Source organism: Chionomys nivalis, chromosome 23 (assembly GCF_950005125.1).
Source record: "Chionomys nivalis chromosome 23, mChiNiv1.1, whole genome shotgun sequence".
NCBI classification, from domain to species: Eukaryota; Metazoa; Chordata; class Mammalia; order Rodentia; family Cricetidae; genus Chionomys; species Chionomys nivalis.
This window is the reverse complement of record NC_080108.1, coordinates 26357549-26380591: the sequence shown is the minus strand read 5'-3', so window position 1 is coordinate 26380591 and position 23043 is coordinate 26357549. Positions and strand designations below refer to the sequence as shown.

General features: G+C 46.6%; 1 protein-coding gene across 1 annotated transcript in view; it reads left to right on the top strand.

The window, feature by feature from the left end:
* Window positions 1-9524, top strand: part of Chsy1 (chondroitin sulfate synthase 1) — a 56016-nt gene extending 46492 nt beyond the window's left edge. The window contains exon 3 of the mRNA XM_057756555.1: window positions 6548-9524. Coding sequence (XP_057612538.1) covers window positions 6548-8137 — 1590 coding nt within the window. The 3' untranslated portion in view covers window positions 8138-9524. The remainder of the gene's footprint in view (window positions 1-6547) is intronic.
* The last annotated feature ends 13519 nt before the right edge of the window (window positions 9525-23043 follow it).

Here is a 23043-nt window from a genome sequence, read left to right as displayed (position 1 = left end):
GTATATGGACAATATGATTCCTTACGACTTTTTCAGACATCTTTACTATTATGTTACCCTCTTCCTTCCTTCTATGTCAGTATCCCTTGCCCGTCAGTTTTTCCTGTTTCACCCTTCAGATCACTTGTGCCCTGCTAATCTACTCACTGTTGCTTTCTCACCCCCACCTCTCTCTTACTTTCTAGTTTTTGTAGCTACCATAGATACTTCACATGAAGACTCAGATCTAGGAGCAGCAAATGAGATAGAACATGGAGTGTTTGTCTTTCTGTGTCTGCATTGTCTTACTCAATATGATTTTCTTTCCTTCTTTTTTAATTAATTAATTTTTTATTTTTTAAAAAGAAAAAACCTATCATTTTTTATTTAACATATCAATCCCAGTTCCCACTCCCTTCCCTACTCCCATTCCTCCCACCTTCCCTCCCACCCTGCCCTCCATCTACCTAGAGAAATTCCCAGGAATCCACAAGGATGACCCCAGCGAAGACCTTAAGCAATAGAGGAGAGGGTGCCCAAATTGGCCTTGCCCTGTAGTCAGACTGATGAATATCTTAAATATTACCATAGAACCTTTATCCAGCAACTGATGGAAACAGAGGCAGAGACCCACATCGGAGCTCCCAACATCAAGTTGAAGAGTGGGAGGAGTGAGAATGCGAGCGAAGAGGTCAAGACCATGATGGGTTCACCACTGAAACAGTTTACAGAGCTAATGGGAGCTCACATACTTTAGGAAAGAACCAGCATAGGGCCACACAAAACATTCTGAATGTGGGTGACAGTTATATGGCTGGGGCAGACTGAGGGATCACTGACAGTGGCACCACGATTTATCCCTATTGCTTGTTCTGGCTTTTTAGGAGCCTATTCTCTTTGGATGGATACCTTGCCTAGCCTAGATATAGGAGGGAGGGCCTTGGATCTTCCCCCAAATCAATATGATCTTTTCTAGTTCTATCCATCTACCTTCAAGTTTCGTGTTTGCAGTTTTCTCTACAGCTGAGTTGTATTCTATGTGCATATGTAGATTTTGAAGGATTGTGGGTTTTTCCATTCCTAGCTATTGTGAATAGAGTGGCCATGAAATATGGCTGAGTAAGTGTGTGTAGAGCAGGATGTGAATCTTTCGGGCACATGCCTAGGAGTGGTAGTTAGTTGGGGCTTACGGTAGGCTTATTTTTAGATTTTTGAGCAGTGGTTCTCAGCCTTTCTAATGCTGTGATACAGTTACAACAAAAATACCTTTCTCCAGGTAGAGGTGTGGGAATTTAGAAATATAGTAAGAAATATGAAGACATGAATTAAAAATAATAGAAAGCAGAAACATACAGGATAGTATCGGGAAGAAATTCCAGTGAGTACTGAAAATTTGCCCGTGTTTAATTTTCCAGCAGCTTAATATACCCCTTAATATGCCGCTGACCTGAAAAGGTAACACAAAAGACTGCATTAACATACAAATTGAAAGCCATGGGCTACATTCACCCCCATGCCCTAGGCTCATGCCCTAGACCAAACACTCTGTAGGCAAACCACTCACTGGGTGGAATCCCAAGTTATTTTCGTAAAGGGAACTGGAACTTAGTTGGATCCTTAGACTTTTGTTTTATGTAGAAACCAAGTACTTCCCTATTCTTAGAGCGCAAGATCTGGCAATTAGCCACACCTGTTGGCAATAGCCTTGCCAGAGCAGACCTTTGAGAGAAACAGGCCCCAAACTCTCCACTTTGGCTTCTTTGGCCTCCACAGGTTGCCTGTGTTTTGAAAGCCATTTTTTTTTTATAGCTTCTCTGGGAATTCTACACCATGGAATTGAAAGGTTTTTTTTAAATTTCTTTTTAATTTTGCATATATATGTGTGTTTGTATGAGTATATTCACACATGAGTGCAGTTGCCTGAGTAGGCCAAAAGGGGGCCTGGATCTCTTGAAACTGGAGCTGCAGGAGGTTGTAGGCCATGCAGCATGCAGTGCAACATTCTTATGCACTAAGCCACCTCTCCAGCCCCAGAATTTAAAGCTGTAATTGTTCCACCACCACCAGACTCCCACCCCATCCTTTCCTTACTTCTCTTCTTCTGAAAACCTTTTGTAATGATCTGTCCTGTCCCTTTAAGAGACAAGCCCTGCCCACTCCTCCCTCCACTGAGGCAGGCAGCTCTTCCTCCCTGCTTGCAGCCTGTCTCCCTCCCACTTCTCCCCTTCCCCCTTCTGTCTGTCCCCTCTCTCTCTCTCTCTCTCTCCTCCCCTTCTCCCTTTCTCCTCCATAACCCACTAAATAAATATTCAACTTCACTCTGCATGGTGAGCCCATCCATGTCTTTGGTTTCTCACCCGCTGTATGGCTCCCTGCCCGGGACCAGCCACCTTCAGAGACCTGTGGTGTGGTCTCGTGGCATGCCCGTCTGTCTGCCTCTCCTTATGAGACTGGCTGCCCCATCATCTCCCACCACGCAGCTCCCTGCCTGGGAGTCATGGCCTGCTGCAGCCACTCAAGGAACTGTGCTGTCCCTACCTGGGACTGGCTGCTCTAGGAACCCGCTGCCCCTGCCGCTGCTTTGGGACCTGCAGCGTTTCTGCCACTGCAGCCACTGGGGATCCACAGCATTTTACTTAATCTATTACACCTTTCCTTTTGATCTTTTGTGAAAGAACTCTTGGAGCTGTAGAGATGATGTAGAGGTTAAGAGCATGTCATGGGGTTTCTGCTGCTGTGACAAAACACCAAGACCAAAAGCAACTTGGGGAGAAAGGATTTATTTCAGCTTAGCTTGTAGTTCATCACCTGCAGAGTCAAATCAGGAACTCACGGCAGGAACTGGGAGGCAGAAGCCAATGCAGAGGCCATGGAGGAGTGCTGCTTACTGGCTTGCTTCCCATGGCTTGCTTGTTCTACTTTCATATATACCCCAAGATCACCTAACCACAGTGACACCACCCACAATGGGCTGGGCCCTCCAGCATCAATCACTAGTTAAGAAAATGCTTCCATAGGCCAGTGTGTTGGGGCAGTTCAGGTTCCATCTTCTCAAATGACTAGCTTATGTCAAGTTGAAAAAATAACAATAAAATCCAGGATAGAACACTTTTGCAGAAGACCCATGTTTGGTTCTCAGCAACCACATGACGACTCATAACCTCTTCTGACCTCTGATGGCTATTTCATGCACGTGGTACATGCACTCAGGCACACACAGCATAAAATATTTTTCTTAGAAAAGGAACTTCTGCTTTTGAATTGTAACTGAAATAAGAACCACTCTTCCCCTTTAAACTAGTGCATTGGTGGCGACAGATGGAGACATTAATCTCCTATGGATCATGCTCAAGACTTAGCTATCCAGAATTATAATTCACATGCATGCATGTATTATACACACACATACACGGGCATGTGTGATCCTGTGTAGGGTATAAAAACTCATCAAATGATAGAAGTATTTGTTGGTAGTTGTGATTTTAATGTGTGAAATTGTCAAAGGAGCTTTTGAGGCAAGCGCTGGGCTCTAGCAGCCTCTACAACCTGTTTGGCCACCTATTCCAGTATGCCAATTAGAGAGACAAGCTGAAGACTTACGCGGTGTGGCCATGCTGTTGAAATGGAAAAAGGAGTTCAGGGACCCCTCTCCCCAAGTCCTTCTTTGGGGTGCTGACATTCTCTGGGTTTAAGTAGAGGAAGAAAAATTGTGTGAGGGGACAAAATGCTTCATAAAAGGTTATTGCTTCTGCTGCAGGGTGTGCAGTCTGCCCTATGGGTCTGTTGTGGAAATCCAAGGCAGCTGGAGAGGAAAGGTTGAGGAGATGATTAACAGACACAAGACAAGGCAGAGATTCCCTACACACTTTCAGTTCCCCTGCTGCTACCAAGTGGAGAGAAGGCTTCAGCAAAATCAGCTCCTAAATGCTTGTTTTTAAACAAAGTGGGGTGCATATCTCTAGGGTATACCGTGCATGGGAGTAGAGCTGGGGTGTGCCCTAACTCAGTAAGTCTTAAGATGCAAATGCTGTGTATATCTTTATCTTTTTTTCAGTTGGTTAGTTTTGGATAGGGATATAATACTACTTGATAAAGTCTATAAACTAAAATAGCACAAAGTATTTATGTAGAGTGAGATCTTACAGTAAAAATCCTGGTGAGAAATTACCTTGTTAGGTCATAGTATTTGACCTATAGATTTCCTTTGTCTTCTTATCTTTTTCATCCCTCCCTCCCCACTCTACTTCCTAACTTGACAGTTCTCCGCAGAAGAGCTAGAGCTCACCTTCCTGTCCATTCGTGTATTCCCCACCCCATTTACCCCAGTGCGCTCGTGCTCAGTTTCGCTTTGTTTTGGCAGTCCTTGTGCTAGAACGTGAGTCATTTCACCGTATAGAAATGTTTGCTGTGTTGCTCCATGACCCATATTGACTAGAGTTCTGACATGGGTGCCTTGGGGAAGCTGTGAGGATTGGATCCTGGCACTGTGGTGAGTTCTGGTAAGACCCTTGCTAGGTGCCCCTTTTTTTTTTTTTTTTTTCTTTTCCTTTTAGTTTTTAAATCCTCATTTTAATTGTTTGGATAGGAATGTGCTATATGTATTTTTCCCCACTACCCTTCCCTTCTCTCCCTTTCTACCCTCCCCTCTGCCCCCCACTCTCCCAATTTACTCAGGAGATTTTGTCTTTTTTTCCTTTCCTAGGTGGATTCATGTATGTCTCTCTTAGGGTTCTTGGTGCTCTTTTCAGCAAGCCAGGATTCACCTTATCCCTTTTCTTTGCTGGGCCTTTTGGATTCTCACTCTGCACAGTGCCATCCACAAGAGTGGAGTAAACATTTGATGCCACATCTGAATAGGACTTTTCATTAGAAGACAGTTCTGTGTGTAATTCATTCCACACAACGTGGCCATAATTGCTTCTTTAGTTACAGATGATGATGGGCTAGAGGAAAAAAGGACACGTGTGCATTTCCTCTTACATGGAATCTGGGTTAAAGAAAAAGTCCTGATGACATGAAAGCAGAGGGTGTCATACACTTGAGGAAAGGAAGAGGAGCGGGGCTGGGTGAGGACAAGAGGGGAGAGTGTGGGTATGAACAAAGCCCAACAATACAATACACTCTGCACGCGCAGGTGAGCACAGCATCGTCTACCCTAACTAAGAGACCAGGCTTTGTAAGGAGCAGAGATGGGGCCTGTGCAGTTTTCAAACCTCCACTCACAAAGCCTTTGTTGTCGCCCAGTGGTTTGTGTGCTCTACTACACAGAGGACTTAAGTTCTACCAGCGGATTTGGTTTAACTTGGCCAAGCCCAATTCTAGGTGACTTTGAAAGTTTAAAAAGTTCTGCTTTGAAGCATGAATTGAAATGCCTGTGGTTATGTAAGAATATTAATTTAAATATTTTAAATGTGGGAGTGACTATTTAAATCCTTTTTTATTTTCAATTTTATGTACACATTTGTCTGTGTGAGGGTGTCAGATTCCCTGGAACTAGAGTTACAGTTATGAGCTGCCATGTGGGTGCTGAGATTTGAACCTGAGTCCTCTGAAAAATAGCCAGTGTTCTTAACTGCTGAACCATCTCTCTTATTTAAATTATTTTATCTGGAGTTGTGATAGTTTAACATTATTTTAAAACCGTTTCTTTAAAAAACAAAAGGCTAAGAAAGTTTGGGCAATGGAGCTCTAATCCAGACACTGGTCATCTGTAGCAGTGATAGTGTGCTGATGTACGGTGTTTAATGAGGGCACTAATGAAATCACTAACAGGAAGAACAAGGGCCCAGCAAGGATGTTGGCATTTGTTGCGGTGGACAGAGGATACTTGCTAATGAGACCTCTAGAAGGCATTTGTATGGGAGATTACAGGTGGGTAGATGATGGCTGTGCCCAGCTGCACTAGAAGTTCCTGGGAATAACATGACCTTGGAATTAGCCCCGTTTGGTTTACAGCAGAACGGCATGGGATCTTGAGGTATCTTAGAGCAGGGAGATGCCTCTGCTGGAGCCAAAATGGTCGAGCTGCTTTGTTGAACAAAGAATAAGGGCTGACTCCACAGTGGAACTGGAATTATCAGTTTTAAATGTTGTATGGATATAGAGAAGGTTCTGCAATTTTTTTAATAACAGATTTTTATTAGCTTGTTTTCTTTAAGGACCTTCTAACTTTGTGTTATAGTATTCCTCTTTGACTTTTCAAGACAGGGTTTCTCTGTGTAGCCCTGGCTGTCCTGGAACTCGCTCTGTAGACCAGGCTGGCTTCAAACTCACAGAGACACCTGCCTCTGCTTCCCGAGCAGAGATGGTGTTGAAATAGAAATAAAATACCCCACCTACAGAGGGCTGCTCTGCAGATCCATAGCTGTGGCCCTCATAATTCTGGTTAGGGTCTTTAACCCTTAGCCATTCATTGCCCAGCATTTCATTGAAATGTTTCATAAGCCTTTCGTATCTATTCACTGCTGTTTTCAGATTCGTCTTTAGAGTTAGTGGTTGTTTGAGGAGATGAAAGGATGGAATGACACTTAAGCAGTGCTAAACCAGGAGTCTTTTCTTTCCTTAACAGATGCAGCAGCTGTTTTACGAGAATTACGAACAGAACAAGAAAGGGTACATTAGAGATCTCCATAGCAGTAAAATCCACCGAGCAATCACCTTACACCCCAACAAAAACCCACCCTACCAATACAGGCTACACAGTTACATGCTCAGCCGCAAGATCGCCGAGCTGCGCCATCGCACAATCCAGCTGCACCGGGAAATCGTCCTGATGAGCAAGTACAGCAGCACAGAGGTCCACAAGGAAGACCTCCAGCTGGGCATCCCTCCCTCCTTTATGCGCTTTCAAGCCCGCCAGCGAGAGGAGATCCTGGAGTGGGAGTTTCTGACTGGAAAATACTTATATTCAGCCACTGACGGCCAGCCTCCCCGGAGAGGGATGGACTCGGCACAGAAGGAGGCCTTGGACGACATCGTCATGCAGGTGATGGAGATGATTAACGCCAACGCCAAGACCCGAGGGCGCATCATCGACTTCAAGGAGATCCAGTATGGCTACCGGCGCGTGAACCCCATGTACGGGGCCGAGTACATCCTGGACCTGCTGCTCCTGTATAAGAAGCACAAAGGGAAGAAGATGACAGTCCCTGTGAGGAGGCATGCGTACCTGCAGCAGACCTTCAGTAAGATCCAGTTTGTGGAGCATGAGGAGCTGGATGCGCAGGATCTGGCCGACAGAATCAACCAGGACTCCGGGTCCCTGTCCTTCCTGTCCAATTCCCTGAAGAAGCTTGTTCCCTTCCAGCTACCTGGGTCCAAGATTGAGCACAAAGAGCCCAAAGAAAAGAAGATAAACATTCTGATCCCTTTGTCTGGACGCTTTGACATGTTTGCAAGGTTCATGGGAAACTTTGAGAAGACATGTCTCATTCCAAATCATAACGTCAAGCTCGTCGTTCTGCTCTTCAATTCTGACTCCAACCCTGACAAGGCCAAACAGGTTGAACTGATGAGAGATTATCGAGTCAAGTACCCTAAAGCTGACATGCAGGTTTTACCTGTGTCTGGAGGGTTTTCAAGAGCGCTGGCCCTAGAAGTAGGATCTTCCCAGTTTAATAATGACTCTTTGCTCTTCTTCTGTGATGTTGACCTGGTATTTACTGTGGAATTCCTACAACGGTGTCGCGCAAACACAGTGCTGGGTCAGCAGATCTATTTCCCAATCATTTTTAGCCAGTACGATCCAAAGATTGTTTATAGTGGGAAGGTTCCCAGTGACAACCATTTTGCCTTTACTCAGAAAACTGGCTTCTGGAGAAACTATGGGTTTGGCATTACTTGTATTTATAAGGGAGATCTTGTAAGAGTGGGAGGCTTTGACGTCTCCATCCAAGGCTGGGGTCTGGAGGATGTGGACCTTTTTAACAAGGTTGTCCAGGCCGGGTTGAGGATATTCCGGAGCCAGGAGGTTGGCGTCGTCCACATCCACCACCCTGTCTTCTGTGACCCCAATCTGGATCCCAAACAGTATAAAATGTGCTTGGGGTCAAAAGCATCGACGTATGGGTCCACACAGCAGCTGGCTGAGATGTGGCTGGAAAAGAATGACCCCAGCTACAGCAAAAGCGGCAGTAACGGCTCTGCCAGGACAGCCTGATTCCAGCCCCACTGGAAAGGACGTTTTTAATTGCCTAATTTATTTTTCAAAAACTTTTTTGTATGATGAGTTTTTTGAAGTCTGTATAAGGATATATTTTCCAATTGGTTTTCTTACACAGGACTCCTTTAAGATTAAACTTTTTGAACAAAAATGTGATCAATGTTTGCCTTTGAACACGTCTTGCTGAACATGATGTAGCACCTGCTTAATCCTGACTTGAAACATACCCGGTGAACAAAACTTTCATAGTGAGTTTTTGGTTTTATACATTTCTTTTCCAGACAACCCCTCCCCTCTCTGTAGTCCTATGGCAGAAACCGTGAACATTCCTAAGAAGTATTATTGTGGCACACACACTGTAACTCTGGTAAATGCTCTGTTGTGACTGTTAACTTTGCACAAATTCTACCTTTTTACCTTTTTTTAAACAATTTTTTAAGTCATCTTTGATTCCAGTCACAAAGTAAGCAGACATGATAATAGTTGTATTGTCGCTGTCTACAGGACAGCTTTCCAGATTGGTCATCTGCCCCAAGATGGGCTCCACCCTCCGTGGCCACCTGGGCTTTACAAGCGGGGGACCGGGAAGAGCACAGCTACGGCTGACTCCACTGTAATTTCTTGGCCAAAGCAAACCTGGCACTGAAGCCCAAGGCGAACTTGGCATTTTCTCTGCCCTGCCCCTTCTCTTTAGGGTACAGTATTATTTAGGGTGACAAAGAATGGCTCTTAGTAGTGTACTGGATGCAAGCTACACAGCAAACCCCTAATGAAAATGTGAGGGGCAAAGTTGGGGTTCTGTTCTCTTGATCCTGTGTTGTGGGGGGAGATGGTCGCTTCATTTTTTAATTACTGTTTTGTTCTATCTTGTTTATCTGAAGTACCTTTAATTTATTTAATACCCATTGTTTAGCTCTCTTCCATTTTGAGTACTTGTCAGTTACTAGTATTTATGTGTACTGTGGGCGTGATTAGAATGTTTTATTTGCGGTAAACCGATCTCCAAAGATTTCCTTTTGAAAACACTTTTTCCTCATCCTTAATTTGTACATTCCCATCTTGCTAAATATTAAGTGTTCTTTGGTAATTTTGGTGCTCATGTGTTTTGGGGACAGAAGTGAAATGACTTCTCCTGTTACACCAGAATGTTTGTTTTCAACTCACAGATCAAACGTGCCTTAATAATTTGTTTTCATTTAGATTTCAAACAGTTGATAGATTTGCCATTTTTAATATCCATCGTTGGAGATCTGCTTATTTGTAAATAGCCTATTGCACATTTGAACAAATAAACCAGTGGACAGTATTTTTCTATTGTACTTTGCAGACCCATTTTGTCTCATTATTTTTGTGTTAGTTGAATAATTGAATTACATTTGGAAAGTAAAACACTGAAACACAGACTCAGCCTTTTCAGTTATTTGAGTCAGTGCTTCTATGGACTGCAGGTGGGAGTGGCGTGGACCTGCTTCGCGTTTAGGGTAAACTCATCTTTTTCCCCCCATCAGCTTGCTGATTGAATACAAAAAAAAAACCACAAACAAAAAAAAAAAAAACCAGTGATTCAGCCCAGGCCCTTGTCTGGCTCCTGACTATACATTACACCCTCATCAGCCCAGAGGTTAAGCAGTGTCCCATGTGAAACCGGCAACACTGATTCCCTGGGGTTTTAGGTTCGATCTAACCAGAGGGGGAAAAAATGCACAGTGTTGCCGGGCGGTGGTGGTGCACGCCTTTAATCCCAGCACTTGGGAGGCAGAGGCAGGTGGATCTCTGTGAGTTCGAGACCAGCCTGGTCTACAAGAGCTAGTTCCAGGACAGGCTCCAAAACCACAGAGAAACCCTGTCTCAAAAAAAAAAAAAAAAAAAAAAAAAAAAGCACAGTGTTGCTATGGTATCCAGAAATCAAAAGGTAGCCTCTGGTGCTATCAGCAAGGTTCTATGGATGAGAACTCACACCCCCACCCCTTTCAGGAGAGGCTTCTGCAGTGTGATGACATTCTCCTCTCAGAATGCTGTAATCTGCCTACTTGCCACTCCGTCTATGCAGTGTTGGCTTCCCCTGCCCGTGGAGAAACCAGAGCAATCTTATCCTCCAGTGAGGAAGAGCATCATCCACAGCCTGATGACATGCCATGTCTGTGTTCTTGTGTCTGACACCAGCTGTAAGGAGTGACACATGGTTTAACTTTCTCCTTGCTCCTCTGTCCCCACTCCACCATCTACCACACAGGTCTCCCCAACTCTCTGGCTGTCTCCAGGAATGCTGCTGGCCCCTTTCCCAGTTCCCCGCCCTTGCTAACATCTGTGATGTCTGCTGCCCCCAAGTTCAACTCTCATCCTGTCACTCCCTGGTGACCACAGTGTCCTTCCAGAGAGAGTCTCAATAATCTCACATGTCCCAGCCCTCAAGCTGGACACTGCCTGCTGACCATTATCCCTTACTCAGGACACCTATAACCACCCCAGTTCTGGTTCAGCACCGTGGGCTGGCAGGCTCTGACACTCTGAAACATCCCATTGTCCACACTGATGCCACCTTAGACCCGCCTCCGCACCTCCCACCTGTGTGCATGTGATTATGACTTAATCCTTCCCTCGTGTGGTCATTTCTCTCGTTAGACCTCATGGAAGCTGCACCTGGGCCTCTTGATCCCGGTGGTTCCCTGGTGTGTTGGGAACTGCGCCTCCTACTCTTTGAAATGGAATTCCTTGTAAGTCCTATGGTCATTGGATGGGCTGAGACTTGCCGCCCTCACCCTGGACCGAGAAGTACTGCCCTCAAGCCCCAGGGAAGCTTTCTAACTAATACTTTGTTCTGTATGGGTTGCTTTGTCTTGAGACAGGGTCTTATATATGACTGGCTTGAAACTCACTCTGTAGACCAGGCTGGCCTCAACTCGGAGATCCACCTGCCTCTGTCTCCTGACATGTGCCATCAAACCCAGCTGCATTGCCTTATTTTTAAAAAAAAATATAAAGAAACTCATGTGTCCCAAACACACTGGACAAATCCTAATGACGATATTTTTTAAATTAAGAATGTGAATGGGGTTAGGGCAGGGAAGAGATCACTGTGCTCAAGGGCATGCAGATGGAAGCTTCTTTCCCCGCCCAGCCATCCAGTGCAAGATTATTCGCATAGTGGACTGCCAGGTTTGTATGTGTCCTGGTGAAGAAAGTGCATGTGTGTATATGATGAGAAAATAGAGTATCCTATAATACATAGATCCCAGCAGGAATATCCATTGTTTCTTGGGGTACTTTAGGGCAGAGCAGATTTCCATGGCCCTCTGCTATCTGGAGACATTTGGGAGGGCAGGCCTGGCAGGTTTGGATGTTGTGTTTAGACTTGGAGGCATTCTGAGAGTGGCAGAGTAAGGTAGTCACAGACAGCCCTGACAGATGTTGATCACTGTTGTGTCACTCTCAGAAGTAACATTTTGCTCTACCTGGCGGTCTGGGCCAAGGTGAGGCAGGACCTGGGCCTTGAGCCACAACACCCTGAGACCCTCATGTTTCAAAAGGAAGGCAAGGCTCACACAGTACTAGTTCCGAAATACCCGCTCTGGGCTGTAGCTAGGCCGACCCTGGGAGAGAAAGTGGAGCAGAAAGTCACTTAATCCTGAAAGCAGGAAGAAGAAGCCTTGCTGAGTCTACCAATCAAGTTCCAGCCCTCTGGGCATGTCTGTCCCACCTCTTTCCGGCCCAGCCCTGTCCACATCCTGCCTGATTTACCAAGTCCTCCAAGCCCCGGTCTCAACACAGCCCAGCAATAGGTAGGTGTGAGGTTTCTTCTCCGCAGGCTCCAGGCTCGTGGACTTTGCTAATACATCCTCTACTTGGTGTTTATCACTGTTGGACTTGACTTCCTCCTGTCCCTGGAAGGACCACCAGAACTCGATGTTCTCAGCAGGCAGCTTTACCCTGCATCCTGTGTGTTCCAAGAGTCCAAGGGCACTCCCCTTCTGAGAAGGGAATGTTTACATTAAAAAGTTACCCTGTTGCCAGTCCTTGTCTTTAAAGACAGGCTCTTAGTGGCCTTGGAGTTCCACTCAAGCGCCAGTGCCTAAAGGTTGCAGAGCCTTTGTTTGGAGGGATCCCAGGTGCCAGCCCTCCCCACCCTGTACAGCTCCGGCCCTGGGGATTAGGCTGGGTTACTACTGGTACAAAGGCCTGTAATCTGGGTTGCAAAGGAGCTTACGTGCCACGCGACCGGGAGCCAGCTGGGGTTGTGTCGGCTAAGGTGGCTGCACAGGGCTGCCATCCACACAGGAGAGTCCCATGGCACTTAGCAAGCCCTTAAAAGCAGCCATTTTCTGTTCTACGTGGACATGTCCTCCGTGCATTTGCTTAGCCTGACTTGTAAATGCAGTCATTGAAGATGGGAACGTTGGCGTCCTATGGAGTACCCCACAGTTGGCTGAGCTGTAGTATCTCCAATAGAAAATGCTACATTGTTTTCCTGTGCACTGCAGTTCAGCCGTTCACGTCCATGTGTGGTTGTTGAATCTTTTCTCTAAATCTTCAAAAGCCATGGGTCCTACGCTGCAGCTATGGTCTTCCTCTTTCACTAGTTTAGACAAAAAGCAAGTATTGCCCTTTATGGAGCATTCTAGCCGTACTCCCTTTGAGATAGAGCAGCCTTGCTGGATTGCTTTTAAGGAGAATATTTAAAAATCGATCAAGTCATTTAATTTTTTTTAATTTATTTATTTATTAAAGATTTCTGCCTTCTCCCCGCCACCACCTCCCATTTCCCTCCCCCTCCCCCATCAAGTCCCCCTCCCTCATCATCCCTAAGAGTAATCCGGGTTCCCTGCACTGTGGGAAGTCCAAGGATCACCCACCTCCATCCAGGTCTAGTAAGGTGAGCATCCAAACTGCCTAGGCTCCCACAATGCCAGTACGTGCAGTAGGATAAAAAACCCATGGCAAGTCATTTAATGTTAAGGACAGATAAGAAGCCCTTACAGTCTCTAAGGCCATGTCTGGGATGAGCTGCTCTCTTCGTGACACAGACCAGCACAGGAGAGTTCCCGAGGCTCCTGGCTGCCACCTTCTGTGACTGCTCACAGCCCCTCACCCTTGTTTCGCCTCAGTTGCTCTAGGTCCCTTCTCTGGGCAAAGAAAACCCTGCGAGTTTGACTTCAAAATGAACTTTAACCCCAATTATTCTGAATGAAACACGGCTCTTCAGGCAAAGCTAGATTCTTGTCCTGTCCTAAAAGGGGGTCCTTGTTTCCGTGCCCCAATGCATTTTCCACACCCCCAGGCTGAAGCTAGAAATAAGTACATTTCTGGAAGTATATTTTGAAAGACTCAGTATTGTAAAGGAAGTATTTTAAACCTCCATTGAGTTAAAAATATGGAAAAAATTTCATTCCCTAAACACGAGAGGGCTTTTTGCCCTTTTCATTGCAACAGTACATAGTAGGTACTGCAAGTTATGGGTGATTTAAAGCTACGGGAAGAATGTAGGTTCTCTTTAGATCCTACAGTGCTTTCCATGAAACGACTGGGCATCACAGAGTTTGCCATCTACATCCACAGAGGCCCTGGAGCCAATCCCTGGGTGACTAGGGTTTGACCATTCATGACAACAGGAAAACAACTGGGAATTGTCATTTGATCAGCAGTGACATTTTGTGCCCACTAGCATTTCTAGCAAATCCTTCTAAAACACGAAGCTGAAGGGATGGCTCAGTGGTGAAGAGTACACACTGCTTGTAGAGGACCTGAGTTCCGTTCCTAGCATCCACATAGAGTGACTCACAACTGCCTATATTCCAACCCCAGGAGATCTGGCATGCCCTTCTGGACTCTGCAGGCACCTGCATCTACATGCACACACTCTCTCCCAGACAGCACAGCTAAAAATAAATCTTTTAAAACAAAACCTTTTCAAATTAAAATTTAATGAGGTACTGGGATGTAGCTTCAGTGGTTGAGCGCTTACCTACCATGTATAAGACCCTGGGTTTGGTCCCCAGGACCACACAAGCACAGAATATATATAAAGAAAATAAACTTGAACAACAAAACCACACCAGAGAATTACTGTGTAGACTGCCCTGTATGATGTTGGCCATACCATCCTGGGAAAAAGGGCAACTCCAAAACTCAACCCCGTGGCCACAAAACTTGAGTCATGGCAAAAAGAAGAAAGGGCAGACATAAGGGTGAGTCAGGCGAGCTCCAGATATGTGGCCTCTTGGGGAATAAGGTCCAGTCATAGGCTTGCCCTGGAGACAGGCAGGCAGGCCGAAAAAACGGAAGCTGCTAGCTCAAGATAAGGGCAGCTCTTTCCATACTTGATGAGGTGGCAGGAGCACAGGGTAAAGTGGGGAGGTGTGACGAGGAGCCCAGGCGTCCCTCGGGGAACCGGGCATGATTTTTCTGGCAGAAAAGTGCGTATTTGCAAATGCATGAGTGAACTTTGATCTACTTAGGCTGTGCTCTAGATTAGTTTTGAAGACTGTTTTATCAAATGACATTATGATAGGTGCTAGCTAAAATTTTTCTAATTGCCAGGCAGTGATGGCACATACCTTTGACCCCAGTACTTGGGAGAAGGAAGCAGGTGGATCTCTGTGAGTTCGAGGCCAGCCTGGTCCACAGAGTGAAATCTAGGACAGCCAGGGCTACACAGAAGCCCTGTCTCTAAAAACAGACAACGACAACAACAACAAATTTTGTTGTTGACTTAGGTGTTACTGGAAGGCTCAGTACATCACTAAAGTGTTTATCCATGGATTAGTCCCAGTGGTTAAGACTCCACCAATGAGTGCTTTCATCAGAAGAACGGGCGAAAGGAAGACATGATTGACAAAGGAAAGTTGGTGGGGGGCATCATCAGTGCACTGGGAATTTCTTTGGGGACCTTGGGCTCCAGGGAAGTGACCATAATCACACATACCCTAGTGGCTTTCCAAGAGCCAGAGTCTGATGTGGCTGCCATCCCTGGGAAATGAGTTTACGTCATGACTTGTGGGTCTTTCAAATTGGATTCAGAGATGGGCCTGTCCGCCAGCGAGGCTGTGCCCTCGAGCTAGTGAGTGCCAGCCCTTGCTCTGAGCTGGGCTGTCAGAGCAGTCACTGTCTGGGCCACATCCTCAGGCGGATGTGACTGGTAGATTTCATCAGTGAGGGAGGATTGGAAAGCTCAGTCCAGTCCCAGCTGGTTTCCTGTGGGTCTGCCAGAAGTGCGAGGCAGCCTGAGGTGCTGCGCCTGCCCAGAGATTCTTCCAGCAGCCCTGCAGCAAGGACGGTGCTTGGCTTCCTCTTCCCTCCTGTTAGTTCGGAGGCTTGTACAGACCATCTCTCTCCCCTCCCCTCAGGTGACGGCTGATGTGAGTCTTCAAGTCGCTCCTGCCACAAGTAATTGTTCCCTGATTGCTCAACTGCTCCGGTGCCCTCTCCCCGCTTCCCAGTAGTCCATGTCCCAATAGGGAGTACTCCGTCCTGGCTGCCTCTCAGTTTCAAATGAGAAGGAAAATATCCACAAGCCCCGGGATTCAGAGTCACACAGAGTTCCGTAGGTTTGGGATAAAAATGCCACAGTTTGACCTAAAATAAATCATCCGAGAAAGTGTGAGGTTGCCAGCTTTGCAAGATCGTGGCGTCGGACGGAATCTCTACTTTGGACAAACAATGGCTGTGCTTTGGCTTTGAATGAGCAGGTATCCGTTACCTCAAATCTAGGAACTCTGCCAGTCTGTGGCTCCGGGGCGAGCCAGAGAGCCAGAGGCAAGCGTGCTACCAGGCTCCCTGCATGTTGGTCAGCCTCTGTCTGTGAAGGATGTTGCTTTACCCTGGCTCCAGAATGGGGCCCTGGCTAAGATGTACATCCTGAGATGTCAGGGCCCAGGGTTCAAAACGACAGGGTAAGGGACAGCGGGTCCTCACACTGTGAGAGGTGTAAGTGTAGCTCATGTTACAGACAGACCTGTGGTTACAAAAACACATGAGAACATGAAGGGAAGGGTGTCAACTAAGATAAGGGATTGGGGAGCTGTTTGCTATGGCACTGCCTAGGAGCCATGGGCTCAGAACCAAGCAAAACCAAGTTTGGGTCAGCAGTGGTCCCGAACCAACTCAGACTGGAGAAGGAGCCTCTTTTCCAGCTCCGCCTGTGACGCTACAACAGGAGTCAGAAATCGACCAAAGTGGAGGATTTGCGCTTCAGGAAGTGGCCAGGGCTTCAAAACAGGTGTTTTAACTTTTTTTTTTCTAAGTTGGGTTCGCCACCTAGACCCCGGGCCCTGCCCACAGCTGGGTGCTCTCAGATTTCCAGGGCCAAGGTTTGGTTTCCTTTCTATGAAATGGGCGTGGTTACCCTCACCTCAGACTGAGAGCAGAGCTGACTGGCTTTGGCTGTCCTAAAGTTTTATGTCAGTTATAGTGCCAAGTGCCCTCACTATCCCTCACGTCAACTGAAACTCCCTCCAGACCCACATGTGATGGGAGATGCCCTGCTCACTTCCCTCCTCCATCCCAGCCCCTCCCTTAAAGAAACAACAATTCTTAAAAACCCAACCAAACACCTAATGCACCGCTGTGGTTCAAGCTCAGACTGCTTGGTGGACCGTCCTGCGCTTTAACCCAGTGTGCCTCAACTGCCTTTCTGAATTTACCTGTCCGCATAAACCCGTCTCATCTCTGCACCCAAGAGGAAACCAGTGGATCATTCTCTGAAGGGCAGCAACTCTAGTCATGTGACATCTGGAGAACCCTCCGCCAATCTGGGCACACCTGCAGACCTGCCCAGTATCAGCCTCGGTCTAAGGTTCCTTCCTGCTTGTCACAGCAGGTTCTAGGCTTTTAGCTGTGTCTCCCTGTCTGTCACCTAGCTGCCACAGTAGACTGGCAGGACCAGGACACACTCATCTTGGAAACTCACAAGAGGCCTGAAAAGTCATTGTGCAAAGCCAAGTTAGTCACCCTGTGTGTTGGCTGAGGTATTTGTCAAAGGAAAATAAGAGCTAACATGAGATTGTCCTAAAAAGAGAGCTGTGGGTTTCAGCTTTTCCAAGGAAACAACCAACCAGCTCTCGGTGAAAGAGTCATGGAATACCTCCCTGCTGGACTCCTGAAATGGCTGTCTGTGGGGCAGTGACTCAGTGCCCGGCTCTCCAGAGATGCTACTTCATTTGTGGCTTTCTTTATCCTTGTGAGGTCAGTGCTGCTGACCTCGGCTGCAGAGGAGGAATTGGAGCCCAGAGAGTGTGAGTAACACGCCTAAGGTCACAGAGCTGACAAATAGTAGAACTGTTCAAACAGATCGGCCTCCTTCTGGTAAAAGGTGTGTGGCAGGGGTCGGGGTGGGGATAGGGATGTCTCGTGTCTGGTTGTCAGGATGGTAAGATCCTCAGCTTAGAGTACCATCCTACTGCCAGGAAGTGGTGGCCCCTGACTGCGGTGAACGATTGACAAGCTATAGACTCATACATAAGAGATCATTTCACAATTCCTCCACTTTAAGAAAGGTTAAAGTTTTTGAGCTGGGTGGTACAAACATAATCCCAGCACCTGAGAGGCTGACACTGGAGAATTGTGAGTCAGAGGCTAGACCAGGCCACAGAGTGAGTGTTAGGCCAGCCTGGGCTACATAGTAAAATTCTGTCTCAAAAAAAAAAAAAAAGTTACATGTCTTAAAACTCATGTCTTAGGGGGGTTATTTTGTTGTTGTTGTTGTTACCACAACAAAACACTTGTGACCAAATACTTTACAAAAGCTAGAGGTTTATTGGCTTACAGTGCTAGGGACTGGGAAGTCCAAAGAGCATGCTGGCCTCTTGTGAGGGTTACTGATGTGGTAGAGGGCAGCTCATAGTGAGACGGAGCAAGCATGCTCGATTGTGTCTCAAGCCATCATGGGAACCCACCTTCACAACCTCAACTAACTGGAGTTGCCTCACGATTTCATCTTGGGGTGGAGGGCCACATTCAAAACAAGCATTCCATTCGCGTGCTACTCAGGACAAAAAGAAAGAAAAGAAACCTTCAAAATACACAGATTTCAGAAGATTCTAACTCCAAGAAGGATAGAATAGCTTGTGTCAAACTGATCCTCTCACTGGCAGTAATTGTATCCCATAGAAAAGGCAACCGTAAGAAACAAAATGGAAATGAAGAGATGGCCCTGGTTGCTGTTCCCAGGTTCAGTTCCCAACCCCTGCTTGGTGGCTTACAACCATCTGTAAGTCCAATTCCAGGGGATCTGACATCTTCTTCTGGCCTCTGGAGGTACCACATGCACATGATGAACAGACATATATGCAGGCAAAGCATCCATACACATAAAAAAATTAATTAACTGAAAGCAAAGGAGCAGCTCCTCCAAGCGCTGGTGACCCTGAGAGCGTGCCCAAATAGGAGCCGCCTACTCTGGGAGAAGAGAACTTCACCGAGACACACACTGAACAGCCCAGACCACTCAGAAGTGGGAGATCAGGACTCCGTGAGTCCTGTTGTTCTTGGCTTGAGGTGCCAGAGGAAAGAGTTTGGAGCTGCCAAGAGAGCTAGCTGACAGTTGAGGAGGAGGTCCCAGGAAAGAGCAGTACCAGAGGGGCAGTACCTTGTAGACTGAGGCTACAAGGTTTCTCACTTACAAACCTCAAGTGACTTCTAACTTGGTTGGTGTGGGCAGACTCCATGGAACTCAGGAGGAATTCATAGCTGGTGGTCCTCGGACGGCAAATCAGATTAGCTCCTGCAGCAGGGAGAGACAGCGTTTGGAATTAGAATCTCATTAAGATAGAGGATTGGGCTGACATCTCAGTGGGTGTGGAGTCTTACAAACGAGGAGCTGAGCTGAGCTCAGATCTCCGGAACCCACGTGAACAGCTGTCGCCTCTCACTGGATGCAGAACAAGAACACCTTGGCTTGTGATTGCTTACTCTGCATTGACCTGAGACCTGATATGCAGAACATAGTGACTGCTGGACTCATCTAGGGACCCCTTGGGTCACTGTTATGTTCTCCCTCCTCACTGCAGGGCCTCTCTCTATGGGATGACCTCACTCCTGCTCAATGGTCCACTTTTCCCGCTCAGAAAATGCTTGTCACCCTCTCCACCCACTGCCCCAACACAGCCAGGCACAGAGACAAATGTGGCATCTCAAGGTGCCAGCTGTTACGGGGTTTCCAAGTAAGTTGAATCGAGACAAGTGGCCTGGATGGAGATCACCCATCTCCACATGATCTCCTCACTCCTCCTCACCCAGGGAGTCCCCATGTCATCTCAAGGGCTCAAGCTAATAAGCCAACTTATTTATACACTGTGTGTGTTGCGGGAGGTGGAACCCAGGGCTTGGGGTGCTAGCTAGTACTTTACCCCGCTAAGTGTCTCTCAGGTTTAAGGTGAAGCACTTAGCTACAGTTGCTCCTCAACTTACAACAAAGTTTCGTGCTCGTAAACAATCCACAGACTAAAAACACGCAGGGTAAAACATGCATTTGCTAGAGCTGGGTGTGCAACTCACTGACAGAGCACTTGTCCTAAGCATAATGCTGTGGACCAGATGCCTAGAGTTCACACACACACACACACACACACACACACACACACACCATGCTTTTGCTACACCTAACCAGTGAGAATCCTAGCTTCCCTTTGTAATTGTGGGCGTCTGGGGCTGTCGCTCCTAATGAAGCCCAGCGCTGACGGGTTGGTTTGCGCTCACTAGTATGGGAAAATCTATGATTTTAAATTATGAGTACAGTTTCTACTTGAACGCCTACCGCTTTTACTCTGTCACATACTCAAAAATCCCAGCTGCCTCTCTCCCCCTACAACTGGGGACCACGGTCTGTGTTGTTCCTCCACATTTATATTATCAGTGTTCATCTTCCGTGTGTCGTCTGTGTTTTGTCTGGGTTTATCGTCTGTGTTTATAATCTGTGTGCTCCTATAATAACCGTCCCTGGAGGTAATGGCTGTCCTACAGCCAACTGCTGGCCGGAATGAAGGAGCCACAAGGCTGGGGCTGGTAAAATGGCGTGGGGGTGGGAGAGGCAGTTGCCACCAAGCCTGACAGCCTGGGTTCAGACTTCAGAACTCACAAAATGAAACTTGGAGAGCACCCACTCTCAAAAGCTGTCCTCTGACCTCCGCATGTGAACCATGGTTCTGCACTTGTACACACATGCACATACACACACTCGATGAAAAAAATGTAAAACTAAAAATAGGGTGAGTAGGATGTTGTTCCAGATATAATCCTGGTGTACTGTCCTGTAGTGGGGACAGGATGGGTAAAATCTGGGGTAGGAAGAGAGCTCAGAAATGGCTCTGTACATAACTGGAAACCACATGTGACAGAGATGGCATATAGGGACTATGTTTTGGCTCAGTGGTAGAGGGCTTGCCTAGGATACACAAGGCCCTGGGTTCAGTGCTTGGTGTGGGACAAATGTCTATATTCTGTCAATTTTATTTTAAATAAACACTGATTGGCCAGTAGCCAGGCAGGAAGTATAGGCGGGACAACCAGACAGGAAGTAGAGGCAGGTCAATGAGAACAGGAGAATTCTGGGAAGGAGGAAGCCCATTCCTCTACAGTCCTGACCCAGCCACAGAAGACGCAAGATGTGACTGCCTCACTGAAAAAAGTACCGAGCCATATGGCTAACATATACTAGAATAATGGGCTAATCTAAGTTATAAGAGTTAATAAGAAACCTGAGCTAATGGGCCAATCAGTTTATAGTTAATGTAGACCTCTGTGTGATTTCTTTGGGACTTAACGATCCTGAGAACAGGGCAGGACAGGAAACTCAGACAATAAGTGCTCCGTACTGAAAAAAATAAAACAGGCGCCATGCAGATCTGCGGCAGAGGATTGGGTCTTAAGCTCATGGAGCTGTAACCATTATATATATAACCAACCCTTACCCACAAAACAATGGCAGAAGACAAGAGCGGGGAACATAGCCAGATAGCTTCCAGAGCTTGAGGTGAGGAAGGATTTCCTTAAAAAAATAAATTCCCCAAATGTTCTCTACAAGGGAAAGGATTTGTACCTGCAAACCCTTCAAGGTGTCATAAGAAAATAACTATAATAGGAGGAAGACCTTGCAACACCTGAACTAACAAAGGACTCGAACACGTGTGTGTGTGTGTGTGTGTGTGTGTGTGTGTGTGTGTGGAACTCTTCTATGCCAATGACAATCACACTACTAACCCTAGAGATGGGTGGGTTCTGCTCACTAACCAGGCCCAGAGGAAGCTCGTGAAAGACATTCCCTCTCATTCTTAAGCAGGACTATGTAAGACCTTGGTGAGGGGCTGAAGAGACAGCTCAGCAGTTAGGAGCATTTGTTGCTCTTGTAGAGGACCCAGGTCAACTCCCAGAACCCATGGAGTGGCTCACAACGGTCTATAACTCTAATTCCAAGGCACCAGCACACTCTTCTGACCTTTGCAGGTATTGGGCATACACACAGTGGGCATACTTACATGCCGGCAAAATACTGATACAAATAAAAATAAAATAAATCTTAAAAATTAAAAAAGGGGGGAAAAAACCAGATACCATCATGCGCCCGGTATTGCTCCTGTTTACGGTGGGGTAACCCCAGAGACACGGTGAGGAGGCCAATGGGAAACCCCCACCACTAAGTGATACATGTGTTGGTATGAACTTATTGAAAACCAGTTGGCACTTTCTGATCACATGCCAGACACATTCACAGTTTGGTGTGATTTAGCCATTTCACTCTAAAGCATTGCCCAAACGGCCATCCTGGCATGTGTACTAGGATTCGTATATGAGACAGATCTAATAGGGCTGAGGGTATATAACCCAAGATGTGTATAACCCAAGGCCTGAGTGTGATTCTCAATGCCTGAAGAAAATCAAATCCTCCTAACAGCCAAACACTGGAAACAACTCAAAGACCAAGAAACAGTAACACTGATGACTAAGTTGGCATCCGTATGTATCTGCACTGGGTAGTATTTGTCAGCTCGACATAGGCTAGAGTCACCCTGGAGGAGGGACCTCAGCTGGGAAAATGCTGCTATCAGATTACCTATAGCCATGTTTGCAGGCTTTTCCTTGATTCGCTACAGATGTGGGAGGACCCAGCCCCCTATGGTCAGTGCCACCTCTGGATCCTGCGTGGTAGAGATGGGAAAGCTGAGCAAGCCACGGGGAGCCAGCCAGTAAGCAGTGTTCCTCCATGGTCTCTGCTTCAGTCTGCCTCCAGGTCCCCGGCCTGACTTTCCTTCATGACGGACTGTTTATTTGGCCTACAGGTCTAAACAACAGAAATTTTGTCTCCTAGCCCTAAAGGCTGAAAGTCCAATTGAAGGTGTCAAGGGAATTGGTTTCTTCTGAGCTGGGAGAGGACCTGCTCCAGGCCTCTCTCCCTGGCCTGAGGTGTCTGTCTTCCCAGGTCTCTCCTACTATCTCACCTCTGGGTGTGTTTCTATGGCATAACTCTCTTGCTTATTAGGAATTTTAGCAAATCGAATCAAATCCACCCCTACTGCAGTGTGACTGTAGTCTCAGTATTTATACCTGATGACCCTCTTTCTAAGAAGGCCACAGTCTGAACTAGCAGAGATGGGACTCCAGCTTGGGAATCTGGAAGCCAAATAGGCTTACTTTAATCCATAACAGCATCCTTCAAGATTTCTTCAGAAAGCATGCGGAGTGGGAAGTACCTGAGATTCTCTGTGGCTAAACTGTGGAGACCTTGACAGCTCTTATATTGAGAAGGGCTCTAAGATTGACATCTGAGCTGCAGGTGGACACTGAATTTATAATCCTCAGATGCTGCAAATAGTCTTATTTTTTTTAAAAAAAAATTATTTTATTTATGTGGTTGTATGTCTGTGTGAGTATATGTTCACATATGTGAGCATGTGCTCATGTCTCTGTGTGTGTGTAAG